The 25,195-nt window shown below is 38.9% G+C and overlaps 1 protein-coding gene across 8 annotated transcripts in view; it reads right to left on the reverse strand.

The window, feature by feature from the left end:
- The window catches only part of farp2 (FERM, RhoGEF and pleckstrin domain protein 2), a 91,746-nt gene that overhangs the window by 14,065 nt on the left and 52,486 nt on the right, over positions 1–25,195 (reverse strand). For 5 of the 8 annotated variants that reach the window (XR_013786876.1, XM_079459864.1, XM_079459860.1 and 2 more), the window contains exons 19-22: positions 18,772–18,902; positions 14,978–15,046; positions 14,801–14,890; positions 11,255–11,337 (exon numbers count right to left, since the gene is read on the reverse strand). Coding sequence is in view for 7 of the 8 variants with exons in the window: in XM_079459864.1 (XP_079315990.1) it covers positions 11,255–11,337; positions 14,801–14,890; positions 14,978–15,046; positions 18,772–18,902 (373 nt within the window). In the remaining variant the exon portion in view is untranslated. Of the gene's footprint in view, positions 1–11,254; positions 11,338–11,579; positions 11,601–14,800; positions 14,891–14,977; positions 15,047–18,771; positions 18,903–25,195 lie in introns of all 8 variants that reach the window. The other 3 variants (XM_079459862.1, XM_079459859.1, XM_079459863.1) reach the window with 1 other exon arrangement.

Here is a 25,195-nt window from a genome sequence, read left to right on the forward strand (position 1 = left end):
AGACTCCAAGAAGGTTGGGTACTCTGCACTGCCGTTCTGCCCGTAAGCACAAACAACAATGAGAGACCTATCCCCGCCCCATAGGCGCAGGGAGACGACCCTCTCGTTCACCGGGGTAAACTCCAACACATGGCGGGAGAGCTGGGGGGCTATAAGCAAACCCACACCAGCCCGCAGCCTCACACCATGGGCAACTCCAGAGGGGTGAAGTGTCCATCCTCTCTCGAGGAGTGTGGTTCCAGAGCCCAAGCCATGCGTAGAGGTGATCCCGACTATCTCTAGTCGGAACCTCTCAACCTCACGCACCATCTCAGGCTCCTTCCCCGCCAGCGAGGTGACATTCCACGTCCCTAGAGCTAGTTTCCGTGTCCAAGGATCGGGTTGTCGAGGCCCTCCCCTCCGACTGCCGCCCGATCCACTATGCACCGACCCCCCTATGGTCATTACGAAAACTTGTCTATAGATAAAGCAAATGGTGCTTTTGTTCGATCAAGAAAGAGATGGATGAAGAGGGAGAAAGAAATTCCCCCCCAAAAAAACAGCATAATCACTTTAATTCTATTAACAGTCTTAACATAAATGGAGTGGTTTTAAAAGATCATAAAGACATTTCTAAGTACTGTGAAGAATTTTATTAAAAATCTTTATCGTTCTAGACACTCTCAACAAAATTTAGATTTATATTTTAATTCTCTTGACTCAGACCGTATTTCCAAAATTGATGATACTGGGAAAAGTCTTTGCTAATCTCCTAATCAATTGAAAGATATTTATTAAAATATTCTCTCAATTTCTTCTCCAAGTGTATTTAGAAAGCCTACATAAGGGATCTCTCCCCAAGCTCTATGACTCAGGGTGTGATAAATTTGATCCCTAAACCTCAAAAGGATTCTGCTCAACTTGAAAATTGGTGACCTATAAGCTTATTAAATAATGATTACAAAATTCTAGCCATGATTTTTGCTAAAAGATTTAAATGCATTTAATTTTTTTTAAAAGACTTATTTCAAATAATATTAGATTTGTTCTTGATATTTTAGATTATTCGGATCTGATCCCTGATGACGGTCTATTGCTTTTTCTTGATTTTTATAAAGCTTTTGATTCTGTTGAATTTCCTTTTATTATTTTTTGTTTTGGCCCCAACTTTATCAACGCAATTCAAACTTTGTACAATAACGCCTATGCTTCAATTAAATTACAGCATGGCACTACTCATAGATTTAATTTAGGCAGAGGCATCCGTCAAGGATGCCCAATATCACCGTATATCTTTTTGCTTCCTATGCTATTATTAGCCATCCACATTCAAACTAGTCATTTGGCTGATGACACAACTCTATTTCTAAAAAATAAAGAGCAAGTTTCTGTAGCCTTAAATATAATTTATCTTTTTTTTCTGCCTCTGGTTTAGTTCTTAATATTCACAAATGTGAACTTTTATCTTTTAAAGATTCCACTGATGATAATGTATGTGACATTCCAATCAAATCTGAAGTTAAATACTTAGGTATAATTATTTGTAAAGATCATAAAAGAAGATCAAAACAAATTTTTTTCTATTTAACACAAATTTAATTCTTGGTTACAGTGTGATCTGTCTATTTCAGGTAGAGTGTTACTTCCCAAAGCAGATGGGTTATCTCGGGTTATCTATCCTGCAATGGCTATGGATGTTACTGTCGAGATTTGTAGAATGCTGGACAAAATGATAGTAAACTTTGTTTGGAAATCTAAAAAACATTTAATGAAAAAGAGAGTTATGATAGCTGATCGGAAATGGGTGGTTTTGACTTAATAAAACCTTTCTTGAACAATCCTACATCTTGTTGGAATGTTATCCCAAATTATATTTTCAGTTCTGTTGGAGGTTTACTTTTTATGTCGCGCAGCAATTATGACATTTGTAAATTACCTTTAACTCTCTCTAATTTTCATAAACAGGCTTTAATTTGCTGGTCCCTGATATACAATTATATACTTTTCTCCACATAACTATTTTATCTGTAATAATAAAAATATTATATAAAAATAAATCTCTTTTTTTAAATAATTGGTTTGATAAAAATATACTTTTAGTGTGTCAACTGTTAGATGAAAGGGGTGTCTTGTTCTCTTATGAACACTTTATGTAAGAATTCTCTTTTCCAGTCCCTCCAAGAAAATACGCCATTGTTTTTGAGGCAATTCCTGATTGTGTGAAATCTTTAGTCAATTCTGGCCCTAAAGGTCCTTTGTGCTCTTCGTCTCTATTTGTTGATCAAAATCTTTTCAGTAGATTATCAAACAAGAAAATCAGATTTCTTTACCTGCTTGTATAAGCTTTTGGAATAACAAATTTGATGATATAGTATGGAAAGATTTCTGGCTCCTTCAGAAAAAGTATTTTTTATCTAATAAAGTTAGATTAGAAGTTAGAAAATTATTCACAATTGTTACCCAGTTAATCTTAACTTTGCTAAATTTGATAATAGATTTGATAATAGTATTTCCCCCTTGTGCCCCTTCTGCCATCAGGTGAATGAGACAATCATAAATTTATTTAGGGAATGTATGTATTGAAAAATATTTTGGGTTGACTTTTTAAATTTTGTTAAAATGTATGTATCCTTAAACATCTGTATAAACAGATTTAAAAAAAAAATTCCTTTTGGTGAGAATTTGAATATAGACCCTTATCATTTTAACTATATTCTTAACTTGCTTCCTTTCCTTGCCAAATTTTATATTCACAAGTGTAAATTTTCGAAGAAAACGTATTTTCTAATCTTTAAGAAGATCTTGATATATACTTAAATTTCTTGAGGAACTCTAAAAACTGCTGCTTGTAAGACTCTACAATGGTGTCAATCCTTTAAGCTAGTTTAACTTTCATGTTAATGTAACCCTTGGAACTGTGTACTATGGTTTGTATTCTATCTTGTTTCTGTACTTAATACAGAAGCATAATAAAAAAAAAAGAGTTAGAAAAGATGGCCAATGCAGAGTCTCAGTAACACATCTAGCACTTGGTGCACGCTCGTTTACGCTTAGGCTTCCCATTTTTAGCGTAGTGTTCAATGTATGTGCGCTGATCAATAATTTCATCCACTCGTCCTGGTTAAACATTGTTTATGTTAGAAAGATAGCCAGTAATGAGTCTCGGCAACAGTTTTCATGTTTAATGCACAAGTTTCTGTATTTGTGCGTGCTCATCAATGATTTCATTCACTTGTCTCATTTGCTCTGGTTAAGTGATGTTTGAAATTATGCTGGTGCTCGTAAAATCTCCGCAACAGCTTTCGCGAATGATAAATGCTTTATGTGCGCTGATGAATGATTTCATCCACTCGTCACATTTGCTTTGGTTAAACTATGTTAATGTTAGAAAGATGGCCAGTGCGGAGTCTCCGCAACAGTTCTTGTGCTTAAAGTGCGTTTATGTCTCTATGCACGCTGATCAATGATTATATGTGAATAAAAGCCTAATAAAAATTTGTTAATGATACAAATGTCTTAAATAACATTAAAGAACAATGAATAAGCAATACTTTTATTCAAGTATTTATTAATCTCTTTTAAATGTTAGTTAAAAATATGACTATTTATGTAAGCTCTGCTCCATTACAAATGCAACTTTGATTTTAAATAGTGAATGTATTAGTAAAATTAACATTAGATTAACAGTTAATAAATCATGTAAACATATACATGTACCTCATTGTCTAGTCTTGTTCAATTTAACTTTTAATAAAACAAAAAAAAACTAGGACCTTGTTGTTATGGTAGTTTTTCCCTGTGGTATCAAAAATGGTTTCGAATATCGATATATTTTAGGTATCAATTCGAAGTTAAAAATTCCAGTATGTATTGTAAGGCAAAGTTGGGATATTTACACTAATACAGAGAGAAAAATGTTACCGGGAAAGTAATGGACGAAAAGCAAAGGCTGCTAAACTTTCCTCGATTTAATAAAGCTGCACATCGTCATCCTCATTAGCATACATGCATGGTAGGCGACAAGGCATAAAATATTCCACATTGGTCACAAAAAGGAAAATAAGAGACAGAAGTTGGCAGTTCGCTCTCTGGTTCTGTTCATGAATGTCACCATGCTAAACTGTTATTGTTCACCCTCTACTGTAAATATTCTAAGTGAGCGTTACAGAGTCCCCCATGAAAAAATATTGGCTGTCCCCAGCAAACAGCACTGGGACAATATAAACAAAACAGCTACATACATTACATGTACAGTTGTACAATTCCCAGTTAATAGAAGAGCCACTGACATACTTGATAGTTTGATTAGCTCATTCAAACAGTTCCCTGAATAGAAAAAACTGAAGTAAACAGAAAATAAAAACAAGAATTGTTAGGACTCTGTCCTTCCTGTCTCGAGCTTTCAAGCTCCCTGGGCAGAGTCATGACATTGCCACGTCTTTCAGGTTTCTGTTGTGTTATGTGTGGAGACATGTGGCTTTATGTTGTTACGTGATGCCACGTGTCTTCCTGTTATGTCTCTCAGCCCCACCCTCCTATCTCCTGTTAGGGTTTCATTCCCATCGTCTGTTTTGTAATTCACCTCGTTAGGGTTTCATTCCCATCAGCTGTCACCACTCTCCCCATGTAATCACTCCTCGTTAGTGTCTCCCTTTATATGGTCTCAGTTTCTCTCTGTTCAGTGTTGGTGCATTGTCTTATGTCTTTATCTTTTGTCTGATGTTGGTGTTTGTGTCAACGCTCACGGTAGTATCCCCTGTTTCTCGTCTTGTTGGACTACCCTGTTTCCTGTTTCGGTTTTGTGAAGTGTTTTGTTTCTAGTGTTTGTTTTCGTTCTTGTTTTTCCCCATTGCGGGTGTTTTATTTAATAAACATTTTTTGTTATACCTTCGTCTGCCTGCATCTGGGTTCTGTCCAAAATCATTTCGTGACAGAATGCACCAACCCATAAGAACCCAGCAGGCGGCGATTTTCCCTGCAAGCCCTCGCCAGCCTGGTCCCCTCTTCAACATTCGCCAGGGGAACTTGGACCGGGACGAGTACCTGGACAGGTTCCTGGAAGCCGCAGTGGAGGAGCTCTTCGGGGAGGAAGAGGTGACGGCGGCATTCAACAGCGGACTGAGGGTCCCCCTATCGCCTGCGGAGATGAGGAGGCTGAGACCGCTTGGCTTCGAGGGTGTGCTCCAGTTCGCCATGAGCCGACCGGAGCCCAGTGTCTCCGTCTGTCCGAGGTTGTCTTCTCCGTTGGGCCCCATCCCCGAGGATCACATCCTGGAGCTTGGGGTGGTGACCACCACCGCACCAACAGCCTCGGACCCTGCAACCTCTTCACCACCTACCAGTCTTCAGGGCAAGCGTGGAAGGAGAGAGTCCTGGGGGTCCTCTTCGGAGGCCTCCAACGCGGAGCCAGCCCCGTCCTTCACCTCCTTCCTCCAGCCGACTACCAGGAGATTGGCTCGGCAGAAGAGGAAGAGGCAACGGAGGGGGGCACGTAACCCAGCCCAGCCGGCGCTCCTGCCGGTTCTCCAGCTGGGTTCACAGCCAGCGATCCAGCAGGCGTCCAGACCTGCCTCTCCGCAGGCGTCCAGACCTGCCTCTCCGCAGGCGTCAGGACCTGCCTTTCCGCAGGCGTCAGGACCTGCCTTTCCGCAGGCGTCAGTACCTGCCTTTCCGCAGGCGTCAGGACCTGGCTCTCAGCAGGCGTCAGGACCTGGCTCTCAGCAGGCGTCAGGACCTGGCTCTCAGCAGGCGTCAGGACCTGCTTCTCCGCAGGCGTCGGGACCTGCCTCTCCGCAGGCGTCAGGACCTGCCTCTCCGCAGGCGTCAGGACCTGCCTTTCCGCAGGCGTCAGGACCTGCCTTTCCGCAGGCGTCAGGACCTGCCTTTCCGCAGGCGTCAGGACCTGCCTTTCCGCAGGCGTCAGGACCTGCCTTTCCGCAGGCATCAGGACCTGCCTTTCCGCAGGCATCAGGACCTGCCTTTCCGCAGGCATCAGGACCTGCCTTTCCGCAGGCATCAGGACCTGCCTTTCCGCAGGCATCAGGACCTGCCTTTCCGCAGGCATCAGGACCTGCCTTTCCGCAGGCATCAGGACCTGCCTTTCCGCAGGCTTCAGGACCTGCCTTTCCGCAGGCTTCAGGACCTGCCTTTCCGCAGGCTTCAGGACCTGCCTTTCCGCAGGCGGCCGGACCTGCCCTTCCGCAGGCGGCCGGACCTGCCCTTCCGCAGGTGGCCTTCCAGCCGGTGCCTCAGCCAGTTCTCCGGCCGGCATCACCTCAAACTTTTTTCCCCCTTGGACACACACCTCTCCCTAGCCTTTTCAAGTCCCCGCCGGTCTCGTCCGGTTGTTTAAAGTCCCCGCCGGTCTCGTCCGGTTGTTTAAAGTCCCCGCCGGTCTCGTCCGGTTGTTTAAAGTCCCCGCCGGTCTCGTCCGGTTGTTTAAAGTCCCCGCCGGTCTCGTCCGGTTGTTTAAAGTCCCCGCCGGTCTCGTCCGGTTGTTTAAAGTCCCCGCCGGTCTCGTCCGGTTGTTTAAAGTCCCCGCCGGTCTCGTCCGGTTGTTTCAAGTCTCCTCAACCTGTCCCACCCTTTTCTGGTGTCCCCAAGGTTTGGCCTCCCATTCCCCCACCCCCCCTCCCATGTTTGTTGTTTTTGTTGACCCACCCGAACCCCTTCATAGCCTCCCTTATGTTCCCTTTAGTTTGTTCTGTGTTGTTCTTGTGGTGTTTGTCTTTGTGCTTTTGTGTTTTGGCCCGCTGAGGTTTCTCCCTTGAGACGCCATGGGGCGTTTCTGGGGGCGGGGGTAATGTTAGGACTCTGTCCTTCCTGTCTTGAGCTTTCAAGCTCCCTGGGCAGAGTCATGACATTGCCACGTCTTTCGGGTTTCTGTTGTGTTATGTGTGGAGACATGTGGCTTTATGTTGTTACGTGATGCCACGTGTCTTCCTGTTATGTCTCTCAGCCCCACCCTCCTATCTCCTGTTAGGGTTTCATTCCCATCGTCTGTTTTGTAATTCACCTCGTTAGGGTTTCATTCCCATCAGCTGTCACCACTCTCCCCATGTAATCACTCCTCGTTAGTGTCTCCCTTTATATGGTCTCAGTTTCTCTCTGTTCAGTGTTGGTGCATTGTCTTATGTCTTTATCTTTTGTCTGATGTTGGTGTTTGTGTCAACGCTCACGGTAGTATCCCCTGTTTCTCGTCTTGTTGGACTACCCTGTTTCCTGTTTCGGTTTTGTGAAGTGTTTTGTTTCTAGTGTTTGTTTTCGTTCTTGTTTTTCCCCATTGCGGGTGTTTTATTTAATAAACATTTTTTGTTATACCTTCGTCTGCCTGCATCTGGGTTCTGTCCAAAATCATTTCGTGACAAGAATTTAACAAACCTGCGGAAAGTACATTTTATTGTTAGACAAGTCTTTACAAAGATGGCCTAACAGGTACAAAAACAAAATACAACAGTCACAGCTAACTCACAAGAAACAAATGAACCAAAAATAGTTTGGCATGGTGACATTTAGTTAAAGAGTTACAAGAAACAGATTACACACCCATCTATGCCGCAAGTTATGGCCTTCACGGCCACCCTCAGTCACATCAAAGGAAACAACAAGATCGACACACTCATCCCCGACATGCCCAGCCACACCATAAAACAAATAAGACCAATTACAAACATTATCAACATTGTACAACAGGTATCCCAATGTGCCCCTCATTACCTTCCAATGTATTCTCTGAATCGTCCAGAGGCGGACCACCATGCGCAACCTCTGACCCATTGTCCACATGCGGTCAAGTAATTATTGCTCTTTAAAACCTATTGTAGCCTACAATACATTTGATCGCGTTTCCATATCACTTCGCCAAGGTATAGAAAACTGTAATAACAAATATATTAGGCTGTAGACTACACGGTCTGTGCTTGATCTTGAAGTAATGAAAATATGTAGTTTAATTTCTGACACGTTACATATCACATAAAACCTCATAGTGTACATGTATATTAATTGTAGACTGCATGATTTAGTTACTGACGTGCGGATAGCATCTGCGGGACAATTCTTTTTACATCTTTAACCATGCAATTCAATAAACAGTTCTTACACAAATTTAGTATTTATTTTATTGACTTCAACAAAATAATAACTCTTAGCAATTTAAGAAGTTGGACAGTATATAACACAACAATGGCTTCATATAATAGGGAAAGAGAGTCTTTTTAAATGGAGAAGTTGGTTAAGGCGATCCTACAAACCATTTCGGTTATTGTTTGCCGCAGGTGGCTAGGTAAGGACCCCCTTTGAGTCATTCAAATTTACAGAACGCACCCAGTCTTTGTAAATGTGGAATTAGATTCTTAAAAGCGCGGCAAAACGTTCTGGCCTGGCTCTCCCGTCTGGCCCCGCTGAATCTAGCGACAGGTTTTATCTTATACAGTAAATCTTTATTTAATGTAGACTTATCTTTATTGGAGCAACCCACTTAATCGTAAGGTGTCCTCACATTCTTTGTACTAGCCACGTCACAACATTCCACACTGACAGGGAAGTTGGGCCTGTATCTTCCCAGGTTTGAATCACTTCATGACCATTGACACAAAGTTAAGACCAAGTTTAATCTGTAACTTTTTTCATTTGAATATGTGGGCAGAATTGTTTTTTAAACCTTGTTTTGTAACTAGCTGTTATTGATGCATTTAAACGCATATCAAAGCCTTCATGTTAAGTTTGTTTAGTAATTTTTGTTCGTTTTTTGTTTTTTCTGAGCTTTGGTGTCACAGCTAACATCACTAGTTCTGGTCATCACTAATCTGGTGCCACGTTACGTCAGTCTTAGAAGTGAAATATGAGTTTGGCATTTTTATTGTTTACGTTTTTGCTGGTTTTGGCATCACTACCTGTTTGCTGAGAGCACATGGTTTGGGCCGGAGCTCCTTCAAACTTATTCTTAATATATTGTTTATTCTTGTTATATCTTAAGATTTGTGTTTTAAATTGTTATTTCACTAAGTAAAACTTATTCTTAAGAGAATCCCATACCAAAATCGTCCTTAAACGCACTGATAAAATCTTTTTATAAGATTATTCGCTATTATCCCTCAGGCTGTTAGCAATACCAGCCTTAACTTATTGAATATTGCCCTTACTCACTGTTCTCCTTATTACATCACTAATGGATAATGTTTCAGATGTGTGTGTACGTCTGAGTGTAGGTGAGGAAAGTTCGCACTTCAGTCGGAACAGTAGGCTGTGGAGAAGAAGATCCAGGATGTACTAGAGAAGCAGGCATGGCTGCGAGAATGTAAAATGGATGCTGGAAACATCCCAGCTGACTCTCGCAAATCCGTGGTAGGTTTTCGACATGATTCTAATTCTCCTACCATTTCTATACAGAGCAAAAGCTTCAAGAACACAACCAACCAAAATTTACTTCAACCTTGCACCAGCACACCCACGGAAAAGGCGCAAGCCAGGACCGGAGCGATGACCTCTCCCCCTACTGCTGCCACTGGTCTTCGAGATCACGACCAGGAACCACTTTGCCACCCTCTGCCACGGAATGCAGCGCTATGGTCATCTAAGACTCAATCGTCCCAAACGGTACGCTCTTCCTCCACTCAAGTTAAGGTGCGCACTCACTGTTTTCCTGGCGCCCCTGTTCTTGATGTCTCTGCGCAGCTACCTGCGATCCTGAAGGAGGACGCTAACGACGGAGCAGTCGTGCTGTAACGGCGGAGAACGACATCAGGATGCGGCAGTCGGAGATCCTGAAGCAGGACTTCAGGAGTCTGATCAAGACAGTACTTATCGCAACGCCCACGGTCAGGTGTATTGAACAGAAGCTGCTCTTTGTTAATAATTTTGATTTGTTCGGGGATAATAATGAATGAATGAATGAATGAAGTACACCACTTGCGATTTAAAAAGGGGAGGAGGTCAAAAGAAACTCTGGGTTTACCAAAGAAAACCTGCTCCCCACCAGGTTAGGTTCACAGAGTAAGTTACTATGGTTACTGACATACCTCGCATTCTGAAATGGAAAACCCAGAGTTTCCCTCATTTCAGGGTTAATATACTCAAGAGTTTTCACTAAACCTCCTTTCTGAAATGGGCCCCGATGACCCTCCTATCCAGGTACTTTGCCCTAAAATCACTGATATTGTGTCAAGTTTTTCACCATTACACAGTTAATCTCAGTTAAATTTGCATGGATTTACGAGGGCCCTACGCTCCCGTTGGACAGGGTGACAACTCCTTATTAGGGCCCAAGCTCTTTTACAGCCCAGGGTTCTTTTAAGGATTATAAGGGCTCAAGACCGAACTGCGCAGGGCCCTCTTATTCTCTAAAGGATATTTAGGGCTATGTACACACAAAGAGGACAGTATGAACTGTTACCATGGCAAATATGGAGTCTCAAACCCAAACCCCACAACGCCACCAACAGTCCAAACTTCCCCATATGTTTTTGCCTATAACTTTTGAACCGTGCATACTAAAAACATATTTCTGTATTCCTCTGTACCCTTGGGTCATGCCGTCCTGGAATAGCACATCTACGAATGTGACGATGAGCACGCCAAAATGGTATCTCTGTATCTTTGCGCCTGGCATCACTGCTTTATTGCTTATAATTTCTTTTTGCAGCTTTGCAGTTTATATTTGAATTTTTTTTTCGAAAATTTAATTGTGTTGAAGGACATTTTGGTTAGAGTGATTGAACCACCAGCACCATCAAACATTACTGATAAACCAGCAAACATTACTGACAAACCAGCGGCTCAACAGATGATCACCTGCTGAAATATGGTGGCTTCTGCTGGTGGACCGCTGGAGAAACAATGAGCAAATGTCCTGCATCTATAACGTTTTTCAATATTTCACAGTACATGTGGTTAAGTACTGAAGTTGCAAGCTGTCCCTTTCACCTCTAGGCAGAAATTTAGATTCAATTAAATTTAAATGCTTTTTAACTTTCACCCTTCCACATCTCAACGCAGCGGTAGTAGGCATCATAAGATCTGGTTCGCAGAAAAGAACTGAACTTAAGTTCACGCACTGTTAATTGACCGACTGAATAACTTTTTTTGGTGTCAGGTTCAGTTCGTCAAGATTTAATGACATTTTCTCTCTTTTTTTGACTGGGTGGCAAAATAAATATATTTGATATCCCTCCCAAAAATCGACTGTGACTTTCCAAGCTCACATACGCTAAATGTAAAACGTAAGGCCTAAGTGTGAAAAATCTCACCGAGCACTGCAACATGCTCTTTATCTCACCTGGCTGCCACGACAATGGTCCTCTGAGCAGAATATACAGTAAAGCAATGAGGAACAGACCACTCATTCTCACTTTCCTCCACCTGCAAAACACACAGACCAGAGAAAGTATCTGTTAAGAAATGTGATGATTAGAAGTCTTGGATGTTATTATGTGGCTGATTTATCTTTATCAATGTCTATAATCCTGACATCCAGGAGTACTCATTTCTATAAAGCCTGGGATGGAGAGGAATGAGGCAGATGGGACGAAAAAATGTTGCAGGCAGATTTTTGAGGTTTGTTGGTGGGAAGAACAGAATTATGGGAGTTTCCTATTACTCACCGGAGCATCCAACACAATGAGCTGCAGGGTAGGAGCGAAGCACAGACATGCAGGTTAACAGAGAGGCCAGAGGTCATTCTACTGTCACACCTAACCATTAATGCAACATTAAATGCACAACAACCCTATATACATTAAGACTAGACAAATAACTACAAAGCCAGTTGAATCTAATATCAACAATTCACAGCTTGTGCTCTGCTTTTGTCTTAAATATTTTTTCTTCTGTGCATCGGTAGCCAGCAGTTGCTAAGGCACCATTTAAACTCATCCTTTCTTAGTAACTACAGTAATAGAAAGCTCATTTTCACATTACTCTGGACCAGGAGACCAAATTCAAATTCTAGAAAACTGTAGACACTCCAAACATGGCCTGAAATGTCTTTTGTCTACCATAAGGAACCTAAAATGTGAGTCAGCACAGATGTTTATAGAAAATACCAGAGCAAACATTATTTATCACAGCCTCCTAATGTCCTTGTTTTCATTTGAAGGAACCTCGGGCCACATTAATTCTAACTTTGCTTAAAAAACTGAGTAATGCTACATTACTCACTACTTATGTTTAAATTCAGGGTCGTCAGAGTCGTTCATCAAGAGGCCTTTCTAGGCAAGCTGCATGACATGGGAGACGAGGAGTGTGTGCTTTAACCATTACATTTTAAAAGACCAGTCAGTAAAATCTAGCAGCATCTAGTGCTGAGGTTGCAAATTGCAACCAACTCACCTGACTCCACCACTCCCTCTCCCTTTCGAACAGAGGCTTACACAATATGGCAAATTAAATGTAAGGAACCTGTGATGTATGTGGATAGAAATAGCTTGTTGTCAGGTAATAAAAACCCAACGCTTCATTATGTAAGCTCTTTATACACCTCTGAAGACATAGTTATGTATATTATATTCAGAGCCGGACAGTAACGGAGTACATTTACTCGAGTACAGTACTTAAGTACAATTTTGAGGGATCTGTACTTTACTTGAGTATAATTTTTGGGGAGTACTCATGACTTTACTCAAGTAGATTTGAGAGGCAAATATTGTACTCTTTACTCCGCTACATTTCTATCCATAACCGTAAGTACACGTTACTTCTAAAAAGGAAAAAGAAAAATCTCGGAAACCACCAATTTGTTTTTTCCCTCTCAAACGTGATTGGATTGTGCAGGCGCCACTTATTGGGTGAGCCTATCAGCAACAATCACCCAGACCTCAGAGCTCTATCATTTGCTGTACACAGCTGTCAATCATCTCACGTCTGCATGACACGTCCTGTGTACACTTCCTGTGTACACTTCCTCATTCAGGACATCCGCGATGAAGCTAAAGTGACATTTCTTCACCAAAACAAGAAGCTAATAAATGCACGATTGAAGAATATGTGTTTTGTGTGTATTTTCATGCGATTTGGGGGTATTTTTATATGAATAAAGAATAAAGGTAAGGGAAGAGTAGCCAATAGCGTCATATAAAATGCTAAATATAACATGAAATGAACTTGAAAACATCGCGACCGGTCAGCTGGTTTTCTTTAATCATTATTATTTTCTCTTCTTTGCTCTATGCTGCGTGTTTAACACGGTCAGGTTCAGAGGTGTGTCAGAACATTGCTATATCGCCTTCTTTGCTGTTTTAGGTTTATTGATTTCAGGGGCGGCGTTTGTGTATGGCCCTAGCGTTCAGAAAACATTGTTGAAACAAAGTACGTGTGCGTAATGAGACTCATTAAAGATAATTAAACTACTTTACACTGATCTGTACATGTAGCATAGGCGTCGGAAGCATGTGTATTTGAGAATGTATAAACACGGTTAATTCTCATAGCGTCATTGACGTATAGTCGGTAAGACCGAAGATATGTAGTTTTGACGTGACATCATCGTAATGTTGGTTCGAAGCTCTTTTTGGCTAAACTCGTTCGTCTGCATTTTCCACATTTAAGATCATATACAGGCATTTATTTTCAATAAAACAAAGAAACTGTCTACAAAATGCCTAACAGTGGTTTTGGAATCAAGTGTGAGGTTATGGGTAGTGGGGATGGTCTTTATTTTCCCAATTAGTTGGCATCCATTTAAAATTTTTAATAAATCGAATAATTTACACTATTGTTATTGTATTTCATTCATAATGTACAACGCTATCTGTGAAAATTTTTAAAAATATATTGTACGGAAAGACTTTGTAGTGCAGTCGCAGTTTATAGGCTATTATGTATTTTGCGATTTGCCACTAGCTATGCCAGGATTAGCTTAAAAATGAGAAGAATCAAGGCTTAACAACCCTGCGACAAGGTAAGACATGTTTTATATTTAATCTTGTTTGCTGAATCTGATCAATGGTTGGTTTATATTTTAGTTTCATAGTCGATTAACGTAGTCGTTGGTGGTGGTTATGACAACATCTGGCTGGGTTATTTTTTACTACTTTAAGTTTTGTGGTTACATATATGTGGTATCATTTGGTTTCATTGTGGTTCGTTTTTGTATGGTCTGAGGAAATTTCGCCATACCCTAGGTTTTGATGAAACGCCACTACTGATTGATGAAAAAACAGAGAAACTCACATGTACACACAATTGTTAGCTGAATTGTATTTTCTAATATTACTCATTAATGTAAGCCGAGTATTTGCTTTGATGTTCTTGAGTATGCGGTGTGTTGTTTAAAACTGTTCGGTTCAAATATGGGTGCAAAAAATCCATTAAAACTCTAGCAGAGGTGAAAAGAATAAAGCATGATAAAAAGATTACAATTACTTTATTTTACTTTAAATTCCTTTAACATTCTCCATAACTCCATGTAGGACGTTTCTGTACATAAATGTAAGCACTGTGGCAGTAGTAATGCAATATTTAGAAAACGTACTCTTGTACTCTTGATACTCAAGTACTTTTAAAAACATGTACTTCAGTACTTTTACTTAAGTACACATCTGACTGTAGTACTTTTACTTGTACTTGAGTAAAATTTTGCAAGGGGTATCTGTACTTTTACTCAAGTAATGAATCTGTGTACTCTGTCCGCCTCTGATTATATTGCATTTCTGTCAGTAGATCCTCCAAAAATTTACACACTGGTCCTTACTTACTGTCTTTGTTGGTCAATATGGGTGAAAAATGTAGGTCATTATAAAACATATTTGTCTACTTTTTTATTTCCATTTTGTACTCAGGGACAAGATTCGGTGTGAAGTAGCCTGTGTCTTATGCATATACTCACAATCATGCCATGCAGAGGAAGCTGTCCATGAACTTTGAACTGATTGGTTGCTGTCACCCCTTTGCTTGTGTAAAGCAGCATGTCTGAAAACTTAAGATAGGTTTTTGATCAGCACAGTCAGGAGTAAAATAAATAAAGACTGCCAAAACAAATTACAGTTTCCAAGTTAAATCTTACAAGGAAAAACATCCTCTGCTGCAGACCCTTCTTGGTGAGCTTGTGGAGACAACCTTCCCTGATGAATTCCTAGACAGAAGGAAAAATCGCGGATCATGTTTTTCTTTGAGAATACATTTTTGACAGTTTCCACACAGCATTTAAATTCCAATAAAATCCTTGCAAATAAAGGTTGATACTATACGATGAAAGGAAAGTGTGCTCTACTGTGGCATAACTGAATGTCAATGGCAAACAAACTCATATGGACAAATTAGAGAATTGTTACACAGCGCTTTTTAATGTTTGATTTTGATTGGCTAGTCATGACATTCTAATGTATGTTATCGCCCTTTCACCGGACTTTATTAATGGCAGCTGTGTGAGTTTCACAGGACGCATCTCTCTTTGACTGCGGCTGAATCGGTTTGTTTGTATCACTGCACTTGCACTCTCTTTAACATTAGTGTATTTTATTCGTAGTATACATTGTTACTTATCGCTGTCGTTGCTAACTTATCCTGATATCTCGATAACCCTGTCCTGGTTATTTACTTGAAGATCTTAAACCAAAATTGAAAGTTAACTCAGCGCTGTTAGCATAGCATTAGCGTGCGCTAGCGGGCTTTCTGCTAACACTGTTAAATATCATATTGCCTTCTAGTTGTCTTGTGTGCTAAATGTTTCTCTTTTAAGCATATATACACTAAGATTTACAGAGCAACCTTGGTAAATTGAAATTACTCTTCAAACCCGGTGAGTTATTTCTTCTCCTCACTTTATTGTTACTTGCACCTCATGTCAAATGCTTAGCCTTCTCTGTCAGCGGCGAGGGCTTATATTAGAGAAGATATTAGAGAAACAATTATAACTATGCAACCAGAAGTGAAACCCGCTGAACAAACGACTAACAATTTCCAGTCTGGATTTAGAGCACATCTCAGTACAGGGACTGCTTTGATCAGAGTTACAAATGATCTGCTTATGGCATCTGACTGAGGTTGAATCTCCTTATTGGTGCTGCTAGATCTTAGTGCTGCATTCAACACCATTGACCACAGCACTCTCCTACATAGACTCGAAAATGATGTCGGTATTAAGGGAATAGCGTTGAAATGGTTTAGATCTTATTTATCCGACCGTTTTCAATATGTAGCAATAAACAATGAGGTGTCACGCAAATTGCAAGTCCAGTACGGTATACCACAGGGCTCAGTCTTAGGGCCTGTGCTCTTCGCATTATACATGCTACCTCTAGGAGATATAATAAAGCGACACAGAGTTAGCTTTCACTGTTACGCAACTTTATATTTTCTCGAAGCCTCATGAAAAACAGCAATTCCATCGAATAGTGGAATGAATAGTCGATATAAAAAAGTGGATGAGTAACAATTTCTTTTGCGTTTTTCTATCTTAAAAATATATCTAAACTACGTCATATGCTGTCACCATCAGATGCAGAGAAGCTAATTCATGCCTTTATAACATCAAGACTAGATTACTCTAATGCACTATTAGGTGGTTGCCCTGCAGGCCTATACCAAAACTCCACCTTATCAAAAATGTGGCAGCTCGAGATCTTACACGTACAAAAAGGTATGAGCATATTAGCCCAGTTCTGTCAACCTTGCTCTGGTTACCTATAAAGCATCGCATTAACTTAAAAATCTTGGTTATTGCCTATAAAGCCCTGCATGGTTTAGCTCCTCACTACTTGAGTGAACTTCTCTCGTATTACAGTTCTTCACGTGCACTATGCTCTCAGGCGTCCGGTCAGTTGGTAATACCTAGAATTTCAAAATCAAGTGCAGGCGGCAGATCCTTTACCTATCTAGCGCCTAAACTGTGGAACAGTCTTCCCCACACTGTCAATTAGAGAAGTGCTGACACAAATTTCCACCGATAAATCGAGTATTCGGATAAAAAATGTTTTCTTTAATAAAGGGCAATACTAAATATACAAGAGAACATAAGACAGGTCTTTTAAAATGAACAACTAATTTCCTTTTTAGAAAAATTAAAAAATGTTATTGCTGAAATTGCACACATTAATATCTGTGAAAACTAAAATAATTTAGATCATTCCATTGCCATATTACATTCAAAAAGCTAAATAATACAAATATATAAAGAATAATTTCAAAGGTAAGCAACTAACTTTAGTTTATGAATTATGCATTTAGTTGATCTAAATTAGAATTTTAGTTTCTGTTTTTTATTTTAAATAGCAATATTTTTGTCCACATAAAAATACTGTAGTTAACCAGACTTTATTTTGGCAAGTTGTTGGTAGACGGTTATTTTTTTGTGTGTGTCTGTTTCTTCACTCAAACAATAAAATTTTGTGAAATAAACTTTCAGAGCAACTCTGGAGATGAAGTTCATGTGTTCATGTCCTCATACAGCGCAGATGCAGACAAATTCATGAGCATCACACGTGTAGAACGTTAAAACTGTGCAGTTAATTCACTCATTCACGCAGAACAGCCAGATGGCATGTATACAGTAAATAACAGTTGGGCAAGTCCGCATCTCATTTTATGGACTCACTGCGGCCGGAAAACAAGTTTCACTGGCAAAATAGACTAAAACTAAGTAAAATAGCAGTTCACCATTTCAATAAGCTATCACTTATTTCTCAGCATGAGAATAATATTTCCTGGGGACTTCTAGTCATATGTAATAATTGCAGTGGTTGTCTGTGATCTTAATTCTGTGTGAATCGGCCATGTCTGTAATTTGAAAGGTAAAAATTCCCACGCAGATTACTACCTTATTTTGAGGAACACAGAGGTCCTGTGATAACATTTGTTATGTGCAAATTGGCATCTCTGTGATTTGGCGGACTCGTATATAATTTTTCAAGGTTTTATCCACCGTTTGTGAATAATTAGAAGTCTTTTTATATTATTTCGGGTGCTGGGTCATATCCATACATGTCAACACTGTCGTTATGGCCGGGAAACGCAGTGCTCCGCGTGTAAAAAAAAACAATGCCTCAGATTTCTTTAAATCAAATTACTCTTTCGTGCCCCTAGTGGTACGGAGCATTTCCGTTGAGTTGTGGCTTTATTCCGTTGTGTTGTGACATGATTGCATTGTGAACTTATATTTGCTTTTTAAATGAAGTTGTGTTGTGCACCCGTGGGCCACTGTACTATTGGCACCTTGGTTAAAATATAAAATTGCAGGTTATTTTATATAATTATTTTAGTGTTTAAAAACAACCGATACCTCCCACCAAAGGTGTTAAGGGCTGTTAAGATCATAACGACAACTATAATGATAACTATAACTATATTTGCGTCCACACCAGGAGACGATCACGTTATGTTTATTTTACGCTCGCACGCTATCGTCTTCCCAGTCACTAAAATGAATGGCGATGACCTTCTGTTGATGTTTTCATTCCAGAACGTCTTTTCTCCAAAATATGACAGCAAAAGCTGGATGCTCTTTTTTTAAGTTCTGAAAAAAAACTGCGTTGCGATTATCAATAGTCAAACATTATCTGCCTGAGATGTTTCATCGTTCATCAGCAGGAAAAACATTTTCTAAGTTAAAACAATTATATAATTCTCTCTATCTTTATTGTTATAGTTGTGATGTGAACCTTGCTATTATCCCAAGCACTATGTTTTAATTTTTATAGTTTTCATTATAACGTAAATGGCCTTTTACAGATTGCAGCATTAAAGTACTATTATTTACTGTTAGTGGCTCATTATCTTTTTTCTTAACCAAAGTCCCAGTAATGTACGCCCAGACGACTAGTACACTTCTACCATCCACCCATAAGCAAGACAAGAACTCACTCTTCCTGGAGCAGTAAGGTTCTCAATGCCTATCAGATCCCTCTGAAGTTCTGTCAGCTTTTGGAAGTTCTCCAGTCGAATCAGACTGCTCTGCAGCCGCGTAGTAATCTCTGCCACCTCCTTAAGAGCCTCTGCAGAAAATAACAGTTAATTAAACACACATAAATTCACTACCATGCTCTGAACTTAAAGGAAAATACAAGCTCTGCTCGCCCCCCAAAAAACACCAGGGATGGTTGCACCAGCTGGACGTTAACCAGGTCGCAAGACTGGTCTAGACATAAAATTTGCTTCAAGGCCTGATAGAATTTATACCTGTTGCACCACCAAGTACACCTGAGACTAAATCGTATTCCTACCCAGAGGTAGGCACAGGAGTGTCATAAGTAGGGGAAAGGGTGACTCAGTACACAGGGCCCTGGCGTGTGAGGGGCCCTTAAAGTTCCAATAAATGATGATTATTATTATTATTGTGCGTGTATACTGTGCAACTTCTCTGGGTGTCTCAATCAGATGCCTTGTTCAGTAGTTAGGGCACTGATCAGGAAGTCGGCCATTTTAAGGGCTGTCTTGTTCGCAAAATCCTTCCAGTCAGGAAATCTAATTCGTTTCCGTTTAGGAATTTGTTTTCCTTTTTTATTTTATCTGTCATAAATTAATAGGTTTAATTGCGGTATGGTAGGGCTGCAAGAATCACGAAGATGTAAAAATCATATTTTTATATTATTTCCATTGACATTGTAATTGTAATTATTAATGATGATTAGATTTTACATTTTATAAAAATGTCAAGGCTCAATTTCGTTGCAGGATTGTGCAAATTTAAATCACTTTAATAATACGAGAAGTTCCGTCTGTGTATTTGATTAATCTCAGATAAAATAATGAAATAAACCTACTGACGCGAACAAAATTAACATTAAATTTACATGTGAAACAGTCTGTCTGTATTCTAGAATTTAATTTCACAATCAGCAGCCATGTACTGGCTTTTTATGTCTGTTCCACACTGTTCATTGCATTTTTACAGAGACTCAATACAATATATTGTTACAGAACGCAACAGAGTCTTTGCAAAGTAAAAAGGAGCCAGTATTTTTGCAACTGTAACAGTAAAATAAAATGTATAGGAGAGCATTTTTTTGTATTACATTGTATAACACTTTGAATAAAAAAAGACTTGAATGTTTATTATTGTATTGTGCGTGATGGTGCATAGACAGCTTTCAAATGAAAAAAGCCAATAAATGAAACACATTTTAATCTTTCACACCAAACGTTTTTTATATCCATTCACTTATAGTTTATTTTTTATTATTATTTGTATATTATTATTATTGCTATAGGTGTATAGGCACCATCACACACAATTCAATATAATAGTAAATATGTTAATATAATATTTTCTTTATTTCAGCCTATATCTTAATAAAGACAAATAAATATTATTATTGTCAACATACGAAGTCATGTCCACAACATAAGGTTGTTGACTCAACAAGCTGATCTCATGGCCACAACATATCACATTCCCTCAAGTTAATATGTTGTGCCCTCATCATATTAGCACGTTATTAAAAATAATTATTGTTAGACTGTCAATGTTTAAAGAGTTAAAGGAGCTCTATTTACAGTGCATCCGGAAATGTATTCACAGCGCTTCACTTTTTCCACATTTTGTCATGTTACAGCCTTATTCCAAAATGGCTTCAATTCATTATTTTCCTCAAAATTCTACAAATAATACCCCATAATGAAAGTATGAAAGAAGTTTGTTTAAAATCTTTGTATACTTTGTTGAAGCACCTTTGACACTTTAAAATCTTGCTTATTACCTATAAAGCCTTGCATGGTTTAGCTCCTCACTACTTGAGAGAACTTCTAACGTATTATAGTCCATCACGTGCACTACGCTCCCAGGTGTCAGGTCAGTTGGTAATACCTAGAATTTCAAAATCAAGTGCAGGCGGCAGATCCTTTTCCTATCTAGCGCCTAAACTTTGGAACGGTCTTCCCTACACTGTCCGGGAGGCAGACACACTCTGTCAGTTTAAATCTAGACTAAAGACGCATCTTTTTAATCTTGCATACACTACACTATCATAATATATATATTTCAAAGATCTAGGCTGCACTAGTTAGATCAACTGGAACCAGGGACACTTCCAATAACAACTGATGCATTTGTTGCATCAAAGAGTGCAGAACAGTACTCTACTCTCAGCCAGTCTTGTCTCATTGTTCCAAGGTTACTAGAGCGGGCAGGATGCAGTCCAAGGGTACCGGAGCGGGCAGGGTTGCAATCCATTCCCAGACCTGACAAATGCAGGACGAAGGACGTGGCGACTCTACAAAACTTCAGTCGCTATTAGATTATTAATGATAATTTTAAATCTAACTTTTTTTATTTTGCCTTGTTGTGCAAGCACTGTCGAGCTTGTGCAGAGGCAGCAGTTTTTGCCAGAGGGGAACTGGAATCCCCTGGTTAGGCCTGGCTTCCCTCTGAGGTTTTTTTTCTCCACCAATGGAGTTTTGGGTTCCTCGCCACCGTTTGCATACTGTTTTGCACTGTTTGCCTGGCCGGGGGGGGATGCTAGAATTTGATAGTCTTATTTAATTAACACTGCATATAGGAATTTATTGTGTGTCTGATATTTGACTTGTGTTTTGACTTCCATAACCTTTTATGTTTTACTTCTAGTCAATGTTCTTGTACAGCTGCTTTGTAACAATGAAAATTGTAAAAAGCGCTATATAAATAAAGCTGACTTGACTTGATTATTTTACAAATACCTATCTAATACTATACTATGGTATACTATGCTCCTGATCCTACATGTTCAGTCCCTGGATCTTTTGATCCGTCAGTAAATATTAGAATATAATTATAATAATTACTCTTCACATAATCTTGAACCAAATATCCAATATTATTCCCATTGCTTTCACTCCATTCTTGCTTCTTCTCTAGAAGCTTCAAGTCCACATTGGGCACTGGAAATATCCACGAAGCTTACCCCATACAGTAGCTGATCCATATACTATACTATTTAATTCCATATTCTACTGCATTAATATTCCAACCAAATCCTTTACCTTTCTTTTGTTGTGTGTATCCCCAGCAGTCACTCAGAACATTTGTTGCTGGTTGTTCCTCTCCAGATCCTTTTCATTTGACCGAATATGCTAAAGACAACTTAGACCATCTTAAATATAATGGCAGCTCATCAGCTTCTACCAGCAGTGCATTAGTAGGGGTTGTTTTAACTGCACCTATACTAATTCTTATAGCTCTGAACTGTATTCTGTCAAGTTTTCCTAAAATGCTCCTGGCTGCTGCACCTTAAACCTTACACCCATAATCAATACACGATCGTATTAAGGCCCTATAAATATCTAGTAGTGATTGGTTATCTTCTCCCCATTGGTAACCAGAAACTGCCCTCATGAGATTCAGTACCTTTTTACATTTTGTTTCAACCTGACTTACATGATTCCTCCATACACATTTCTAATCAAACCACTATTCCAGATACTTGAACTATTTCACTCTTTCCATATTTTGTCCATATAATTTCAGCTGCACGTTAATCCTTCTCTTTCTGGTAAATATCATGTAGCATGACTTTTGGACTGACATCTTAAACCCCCATTCATATGACCATCTTTCAACTTTTAATTTAGCACTCTGTATACTATTAGTCACATGTCTAATGTTGTTCCCTCTTTTCCATATAGCACCATCAACTGCATAAAGTGATGACCCAATATCTTTAACAATATTTATAAAAAATATCATTTATCATGATATTAAACAGAATAGGGCTTATAGCGCTCCCTGGAGGAATACCATTTACAATATCAAAATACAGCATCACCAACCTTTACACAGAATGTTCTGTTAGACAGGAAGTCTAATACCCAGTTGTATAGCCTTCCGCCAATACCCATTTCATGCATTTTTATCAATAGCCCTTCTCTCCACATTGAGTCATAAGCTTTCTCGATATCAAAATATACTATAGCCATGATCTCTTTCATACTAACCGCCTTTTCTGCCTCATTGCTAACTTTAACCAAAGCATCCACCGTAGATCTTCCTTTACGAAATCCACTTTGATACTTGTTTAGCAATCCTCTTTTCTCTAAATAATATGACAATCTATTAATAATTATCTTTTCCATCCATTTACACAGGTGTGATGTTAAAGCTATAGGTCTTTAGTTTCCTGCATTAGTTGTATCTTTACCTGGTTTACCGAAAGGTGGTATCAAAGCACTTTTCCAACTATCAGGTATTAGTCCATCTCTCCATATCTTATTAAACAGTTTTAGTATAATTTCCAATACTTCATTTGACAATTGTCTAAACATAGCATAGCATAGTTGATCTTGTCCTGGAGCTGTATATCCGCTTCCCTCTAGGGCCATTCTTAATTCCTGTAATGAAAAGTCCATATCTAGTGCCGATTCCTCAATATCTTTTTTTCTTGGTTACATCACTATTTGTTCTTAAAATAATTTTTTTCTGTTGTTTATGTATTTCATCTAAATGACTCACACTATGTACACTTGCAAACTTCTTACCTAGTAGCTCAGCTTTCTCCTTATTTGTAATTGCCAGTTGTTCTCCATCTATCAGCGCTGGAATTTTAACTGATTTTCTTTTCCCACTCATCTTTTTAATCATTGTCCAAATGTCACCCAATTTAACTTCTCTACCAATGGAGGAGCAAAATTGTCTCCATGTATTCTTCTTGTATGCCTTAATTATTTTCCGTACCATAGCTCTCTTTCTTTGATAGTCAATCAGATTATCTTGACTCAAATTCTTTCTTAAAAGTCTGAATGAACGATTTCAATTTTTTATAGCATCATTTTATAGCATTTTTATCATCATTCCACCATGGCACTATTTTCCTTTTCTCATTCACTGTACTCTTAGGTATGCATGTTGTTGCAGCACTTATGATCATGGAAGTCACTGCTATTGCACTACTATTTACATCACCCTCCATTGCTATTGTTTCAGTATACTCACTACAAAGTCCTCTGAATTTTTCCCATTCACCTTTAGGAAAATTCCATCTCTCTATCACATAACCCTCCTGAACATACATATCAAAGTACAGGTTACACAATATTTGAAAATGATCACTCCCTAAGTTGTTATCATTCTTTACATTCCATTCACATAGATTACTCATATTTCCAGAGACTAAAGTGAGGTCTATACATGAAACTGAATTTCTTGTAACATTTACCCTGGTACCTCTTCCATCATGAAGGCATACAAGAGATCTCTCCTCAATTAGTTCTTCAACTACTTCTCCATTATTGTCTGTATGATCACTTCCCCACATAGTATTGTGAGCGTTACAATCTCCACACCATATTTCTCTTCTATCAATACTTTCTGAGATCTCCTGGAATGTTTGCATTGTTAATTTCTTGCACGGATAATAAAAATTGACTATTATAATATTTCCTCTTGGACTACACATTTATTAGGGACAGTTACTCTTCTATATGCTAAAGTATCCTTAATAAATGTTACACATCCTCCACCTTGTTTTTCAATTCTGTCACATCTAACCGAACTATAACCTGGTATGACAAAATCAAAATGTGGTCTTAACCAAGTTTCTTGAATACACATAACATCAGGTCTACTTACATCATAACTCTGGTATCCCAATCATATTCTCTTTGGCATAACTTTTCCAAAATCAAGAACTACTGATAGGCTATCAGTTTTTATCCCATTTCTTTGTGTTTGGGTAATCCTTTATTACCCACTAAAGCTGAATGTTCACATTTTTTATAGGCGGTTCATTGGGATTAAAAGGCACCAAGGGTGGACGAGTCATCTCGAAGCGAACAGGAAAGGTCCCCCAGAAAAAGAAAAGTCAACACCCGTGTTGCCAGTTTACTGAAGAAACTGATGGACTTTGAGTGGGACTTTATATAAGTGAACCCTATCCTTTACACAACACACATTCCACACACAACAAACACAAACATGATGTGTGTTAGTTTCACAATTTTTTCAGGTGCTCAGTTTTGAAGACCATAAATTGTAAACCTTTAATTCGTAGTCACTTTAAGTCATTTGTTTAGTTTTTGTACATGTTCTACTAATTTGGAGAATATTATGTGGTTCTTTGTGTTCTCTGATGTTCAGGTGATGATGAAAGGTACCTTTATAAAATACTGAATTTGTGACACGTTTATTTGACCATTCACTTATTTTTCCACAGCCCCTAATTTTGAGAATATTTTGTTATTTGTGTTGCTGTTTACAATAACTGCACTTTAAACATTTAATTTTATTTAAATGGCTGCATTTTATTGTTACTTTTGTTTTAAATGTGTTTCAAGCTTTTAAGAAATGTTAAAATAATAAAGATGCATGTTGTGAAGT

This window comes from Barbatula barbatula (genome assembly GCF_947034865.1).
Source record: "Barbatula barbatula genome assembly, chromosome: 7".
In the NCBI taxonomy this organism is placed as follows: domain Eukaryota; kingdom Metazoa; phylum Chordata; class Actinopteri; order Cypriniformes; family Nemacheilidae; genus Barbatula; species Barbatula barbatula.